General features: G+C 42.0%; 1 protein-coding gene across 1 annotated transcript in view; it reads right to left on the bottom strand.

The window, feature by feature from the left end:
- Positions 1-406: 406 nt before the first annotated feature.
- Positions 407-6,996, bottom strand: part of LOC141441176 (frizzled-4-like) — a 59,274-nt gene continuing 52,684 nt past the window's right edge. The window contains exons 2-3 of the mRNA XM_074105854.1: positions 6,498-6,670; positions 407-2,219 (exon numbers count right to left, since the gene is read on the bottom strand). Of these exons, the coding sequence (XP_073961955.1) occupies positions 1,582-2,219; positions 6,498-6,670 (811 nt within the window). The 3' untranslated portion in view covers positions 407-1,581. The remainder of the gene's footprint in view (positions 2,220-6,497; positions 6,671-6,996) is intronic.

The raw sequence follows: 6,996 nt of genomic DNA, 5'->3' as shown, positions 1-6,996 counted from the left end.
TATTCTACCTATGTAAGAATTCTTTAGGCGTAGACGTGAAAACCAAGTCCTTGGTGAAAACGTTCTTACAGCTAGTACACACAACACAATAAATAAGTGATTGACTCTCTCTCTCTCCCTCTCCTCCTCTTTGAAGCGCGTTAATAAACGCGTCTTCTGCGCCTAAAATATATTCTGTGTGCATAGACACCCTAATTAAATTTACTATTAAATTACGTTTAGTAAAGTAAATTAAATACCTAATCATAATTATGGCCACAAAACCATATTTAATAATATATGTTATATATGTAGGGTTAGCCACCTTAGTTAGACGGTTATTGACAGTTCCGTTGGTTTTCATAAATTGTATAGGTAAGTATATAGACCTAATATAACCTGTATACCTACTATTAAAACAAAAATGCATGTAGAAGATTTTTATTAGGTCTTACATTAAATATTTATGTACATAAAGTTAAGTACTTACTCACTAATTCATTTACATTTATCTACTTGGTTTAATTGAGATATGTAGGTATGTATAAGTTGGTTGTATTTAAAGTAAAAAATATTAAAAAATAGGTATAACATTAGTTGTAAATACTCAACTTTATAAACAATTCAACTATAGCAAAGTAAGTAAAATAATTTTCATCAGGTGGGAAAACACTGTTCTAGAAAACTGTTTGAGACTTTCTTTTTTCGTCGAACTCTTATGTTGTGTTTAATGCTGATCGACGGAGTTATTGTGCAAGTGCCCAGTGAATAATTGTTCAAGAATGAACTACCTTATAATAAAATTTGATTTAGATAAATATAAACCGTCTAGAAGCTGCGTTTTCGGACAATTATTCAACAGGTATGAAATATTACAAAATATAGGGTTTATTGGTTTTATCCCCTTAGCACTATCCACTTTGAAATTTACGAGTGGGAACGAGTAGGTACCTATATCTGTTTTGGGTCACAAAGTTATCTAGGTATAAAGCTTCAGTAAACAGTCCAGATTAAAAGTAGGCTCAAAAGTGTTTTTTTCGTAAACATAAGGGGCATCAATAAATAGAATACCAAAGTCTTTTAACTTTGTCCTTTTCAGCCCTTATTAAAAGTCGTAATTATGCCTCAATATAAGTAATATTTACAGCTTTTATAATATAAAAAATCTCACTTTTAACAATATTTTTACATTCAATTCTTAATTATAATAGGCATATTTTTTTATCTAATCCTACCTACTGTACATTTTACGTCACGTATTTACAATTTTTCAATAAGGTAAATGTTCTAGTGCTCGACACGCTAATGCCCAATAGACGACACCCTGCGGTCATCTCTATTGCTCATGACATAAGATAAAGATGCCAACTATTCGGACAGTGGCGAGCACTCGTACGTTTAGCTTACTCGTACTAAGACATTTATCGATGTCACTCTATTGTTGTCTTTAATTAGTTTTTATAAATAATAATAAGCTTCAATGGCACTTATGAATTTTACAGACCTACCTATATGTACAATATCTACTAACCACAATAAATGCAATTGAAAGGCACCTCTTGAATATCGCAAATAATGTCCCAAACATTTCAATCTCTGCGGTCAAAGAATCGTTTCTCCTGCTGAGTAGTGATAGTGCCGCGGCTTGCGATAAGAGTGTTGCTGTGGCGGCCGGTAGGTGGCGTACTTGTGCGTGTGGCGCGGCAACGTGTGCGCGTGCGGCGCGTAGCAATGCAGCGTCAGCGGCGTCGGCGGCGGTCCCGGCGGGCACTTGGCCGGCGGCGGCTTGCGCGGCCCCGCCACCCGCCGCCACAGCGCCTTTAGCCGCGGCGTCGCGATCCACACCGCCACCATCACCCCCAGTATGTGTGTCGCGAAAATCCGGAACAGAAACACCCAGAACGCAGGACGCGCGCGCGTCGAAGGCTCAGCGGATGGCACGGGAGCTGCCAGCCATTCGTCTCGCCACGCGTACTCGTATACCCACGTCGCTAGTATACAAGCCGTGGGTACCGCGTACAGAGCCGCGAACGCTCCGAGCCTTAGCACGCTCTGGTCCGTATGCGGCTGAGGAGGTGCGTTCAGCAGAGCTGACGGCGCGGGCACCGGTGCGGGCCTCCTCAGCACGGCCCGTAGCCCAGAAGACAGGAATACGCAGCCGAGTAGCAGACAGACCGCCTCCGGGACAATCACCAGCGCCAAAAGAGACTTGCTCGACTGGTTTCCCACAAAACAAGTACCTGAAAATAAAACAAAACCACGTTAGGAAAACAATGCTGACTCCACGCTTTGTGACGCGGCTGGCGGATACGGAATCTTCCTCTCGAAAGCTCTTTATCGCTCTGAATAACATTCCGATTACCAGTAAAACAGCTCTCAAAGCGAACACCTACATAAATATACGGCGAGAAAAAAGGCTTGCATTAATAAGGCAGCGGTTAAAAGAGCCGATTTAAATTGAAATACGAGCGTGTGAGGAGGAAAGGTGTCGTATTTAACGGCTCGAATAATGGTCGCACATTTCTTTCGTTCACATAATGGAAGTTGGTAAAATAAAAATAAAAGCACAGCACTCTCGTGGCATATTAACACTGCGTCTGGATTCTGAACGGCAGCGGCATCTATGCTCACACTTTAGCGCGATGACAATGCATAATTTAAAGAAATTTTAAAAGCCGAAAAAGAATTTCATCTCTAAATTAAAATCTACATAGGTAGCCGATAAGTTTTATAAAGTGACCAAGTTACAATTTCGCTCGACTCTGTAAGTGTCGGCTCTAAAGTTTTAATTCCGGTAACGCCCCGTTTCTCGTTAACAAAAACAAAATATCGAGACATTAACGAGCCGATGTACTTGCACTAAGAAAGATCATTATCGGAAACCGGCTGTGAGATCGTGCTCGCTGCGGACCTTAGGAAAAAAGTATATAGCAACAAGGCAACTTGTAAATGAATAAAACTCAAACGAATTTCCATTCAGACATGGAGGGACGCGTTATTTGCATGATGCAGTAAATCCACCAGTTTTTGTCGATGCTAAAATTTATAGCTCCCGGTGTAGATGAGTAGGTACTTTATAACACCGGACGAGGTACTTTTCGCATCTGATTTATTGTTATAGTACCTATACAGCGCAGCGGCATTACAATATTTTAGTACCAATCTTTAAAACACGACATCAATCGAGTGAGATAACTAAAAGCCGCGGATTTGTTTTGGAGTGTTGGGTTGGGGTGCACGTCGTTCGTCGGATTGGCTGTGCAAATGCAAATAAATTTAAGTAGGGCATGCATCGCATTGTGTGGCTCAAGAATATGAGGAATCAAGAAGGAGGGTAGTGTAAAGTTTCCAAAGCTTCCGTAAATTCTCTATTTGTGGGAATCGTACCTACTCCTACCTCATCGGAGGGAGAGGGAATTTCTCTTGGGCCGTCTTATAGTATTTAGTCTGGTTTGTTTATTCAGTACCTATTTATTCAGTTGCTTAAAACGTAATACAGCACTAAGGGTGCCTACTGCCTATGCTTTCTACTCGTATTAAAGGCTTCCTATAAGCAACTATATAGGTTTTTTCTGAATACCGGCTGCTCAATCAAGCACCCAAGCAATTGTATCGCAGCAATTATCAATTGCTTGTTATGGTAAGCTTGCCGCTCGCGCTCTCTTATTTGTTTAATGTCGGGAAACCCAACTAAGTAAGTCCCAGTACCTAAGCACTATCAGGAACTTTGCTTTTCATGCCGCTAAAGTCGTAGTAATCTGGACATTAAGCCCTTGTTATTAATTAGATTTTTAATCATGTTATCAGCGCGGTCTACTTGAAAAGTTACTGGGCCCGTCTGGTTTAATCTACCCTAGCTTATTTGATAAGAGCTTTGTTGATTGCATTTCACGCCTAGATACATGCCGCTTTGTTATTTATAGAATTACTTGCTTATATTTACATTTCGGAGTTCTTTTTATGGTTATCAAAAGCCGGTCTCTTGTAAAAACAACTGTGATTTCACGTTGGTTTTGGCTTAGCTTTTGGCTATGACGGCAAATATAATATTGCTCTAGCTCAAGGTTTCTTAATCTGATTGGTCAACATATACCTATTACATTTTCTACGACAGTAGTTAATCATATTATTCTCAGGACAATTAGATCTAAAGTAGGCAAATAAGACAATTTGTTAAAGGCACCTACAAAAGTGCAAGAGATAGGTACTTATGATTTTTCCTTCTTTACTGTGATTGGCTGATTAGCGATTGGTATTGGGTGGGCTTGTGTTTGGTCGCAAATAGACTCGATTCTCGAAATAATTTTGCTCAAATCCAATATTAATTCAAATTCACGTGCAAATCAGCAAAGCCGCCGCCATTGCGTTAATTTTGTAGCGTACCTAACAATAATCTCACGTATCCCAAGTAGTACGAGTACCCTACTTTGAGAAACCCTATTCTAGCTAGTAAACAGACGGCGATTTCTAGGGGCAGGTTTTTGCCATACTCGGAGTACCTATAATTATTATCCATAAGTCTCCCTTAATCCGTTGTTCCCTAGCCTCGCAAGCGTCTTAATGAGTCGGTTTAGGAGCCAACTACAATGAGGCGGCACTGCCATACAAACACTGAATGCCATTATCGTATGAATGCCTGCTCCTGCGCTCTCGTACCAGATTTAATCGCTTTGTGCAAGCCGCCGATCAAACAAAATAATAAAGGACTATTACTGAGAATTGCCGTTCGCGCCATTGTGGTGTTTCGATACGGATATGTATTAGAACATATCGTTATCGGAAGTCCAAACAATGGGCAATTCAATCGGAAATCTTAAGTTTTTCTTTGCGATTTGTGCATTGACCTAGCAAACCGTTTTCTTTTATAACGAAAGTCGTGTTCCACAGTTCCAACGAAAATAATTTTATTTTAACAAACAGTTTTAAAGTGGTACTTATTGTCAGTTCAGCATTAGGTAGGTACTTGGCTCCCATCAAAATTGAGTGAACTTGGAGCTCAAAAAAGTTGATTTCTCTATAATGTGACAGTGTAGGTGGATACTCGGATATTTTTGATCATCCTGTGGACACTAATATTAATTCGAAGACCTATCTACAGCACGCATATTAAATAGGTACCGAAGACTTTTTCTTATCTTTATGAAAATATTAATCACACTATCATAAGCAGCCATGAGCGGAACACACAGGCCGGTTATATCGCGCCGTAAATGGAGAGTGCTTTGAACGCAATGGGACCTGTTATATACCCGATAAAGATTATCAATGTACTATGACAAGTTCTTACGATGTATTGCCTCTTTGAGACGAGTTAACGACCAGCCAGAGAAATGGGAATGAGGAGCAAGGCTGCAAAAACGCGAATACCACGATAGATTGCGTACTACTCTACTTGTAGTAGCGCGGAGACCTTTGTAAACGCAAGGCAGGCTATGACAGTATTTGTATGGGAAAGCCATGTAGTTAACTGTCACCTAAGGACTGAATAAGGAAGCCATATAATGGCTTGAGTCGACCGTGTGTAGCTATATACGTCCCACTGCTGGGCAGAGGCCTCCTAGAACAAGAGGGCTTGATAGTTACGAGTGCGGATTGGGAACTTCACACGCACCATTGAATTGCTTCGCAGGTTTGTGCAGCCTCAACGATGTTTCCTTCACCGCAAAGCTCGTGGTAAATTTCAAATGTAACTCCGCACATGAATATCGAAAAACTCAGAGGTGCGAGCCGTTAACCCACGACCCTCTGCATGAGAGGCGATAGGTCAAACCACTAGGCCACCACGGCTTAAGTCGATATACCCATTTATTACGAGGTTACCCAAAGACAGCGAAGAGTTTCAAGCTTGTATGGGGCTTTATTGCAGCCAAAGACATTCTAGTTGTTTCAAAATCATCCAACTAATTGATGTCCGTAAGCTTTGAGGTCAGATCAGAAGGGTTTCTGAACTGACCTCTTCAATTACATAACCAACCACAAAACAAAGATCTTGATAGAGCAGCAGTGATTTTGACCTAATATTTTTAGGTCATGAACTGCTTAATTAATAAATTTTTTCGTCGTTTAATGATACCCTGTATAGTATACTACAGTACCAGTAGTTTTGTCAGCATCAATGCTGGCGTTATACTACGAAGTAAAAGAGAAGAGTGACAGAGACGGCACAAAAAGAACTTCGGATTCCGAAAGTAGTATTCGCGTTTAGAGCATGTTTTTCGGTTGTTTTGTGAGCATAAAGTGATTTGATTGATAAGTATTATGTTATGACATTGATATCGTCTTTTATTATCCCAACTGTAGATATAGAACGAGCGCCGCGCCACTTGCAACCACGCAAGTTCTTGTCAAACTTCCGGCCGGGCCAATGAGCGGACACTGGCGGCCAGGTAGGCAGTGCATTGGCAGTGCTGAGATACACTCACCAGCACCAGCAACTAGGGTAGGCAACACTGGCGCTGCCAGGAGAATAGGCACGCTGCTGCGGCGAACTGACTAGTACTTATAAAATCATTGCTCACCAGTAAGTTCATCGGCGTCGACGTCCCTCGTGACGAGTACGGCGGCAGCGAGCGCGGCCGGCACGCCCCACGCAGCCAGCTGCAGCAGCGACGAGTGCCGCTCGCCGCGTGCGCCCGCGCCGCTCGCCGGCCGCAGCACACTCGCGCGCCAAGCTCCCGCCACTACCACCCACCTGGAATAAAAGAGAAAGCTTATGTCTTAGGTGCTACAAGTACAAAGTTCTGGGAATGGTTTTGTATTAAGCCGGGCCCATACACCACACGTTTAGGCTCCGTTCCCTCCAGAGATGTTCGAGGATGTGTTGAGAGGAATATGTTTTTCATGAACCAATAGGAACGCTTCATTTAACTCGCCTCGCTCCGCTCAGCGGTTTCCACCAGAGATGTGCGGCGCGAGGACAGGTAAATGAAGCGTTCCTTTCTATTAGTTTCTGAAAAACACATTCATCGCAACACATCCTCGCACATTTTTGGTGGAAATGCAGCCTTAGGCTCTAGC

The sequence above is a fragment of the Choristoneura fumiferana genome, chromosome 23, assembly GCF_025370935.1.
Source record: "Choristoneura fumiferana chromosome 23, NRCan_CFum_1, whole genome shotgun sequence".
Lineage (NCBI taxonomy): Eukaryota > Metazoa > Arthropoda > Insecta > Lepidoptera > Tortricidae > Choristoneura > Choristoneura fumiferana.
Note: the sequence above shows the minus strand (reverse complement) of the source record. Positions and strands in the feature narration are given on the sequence as shown.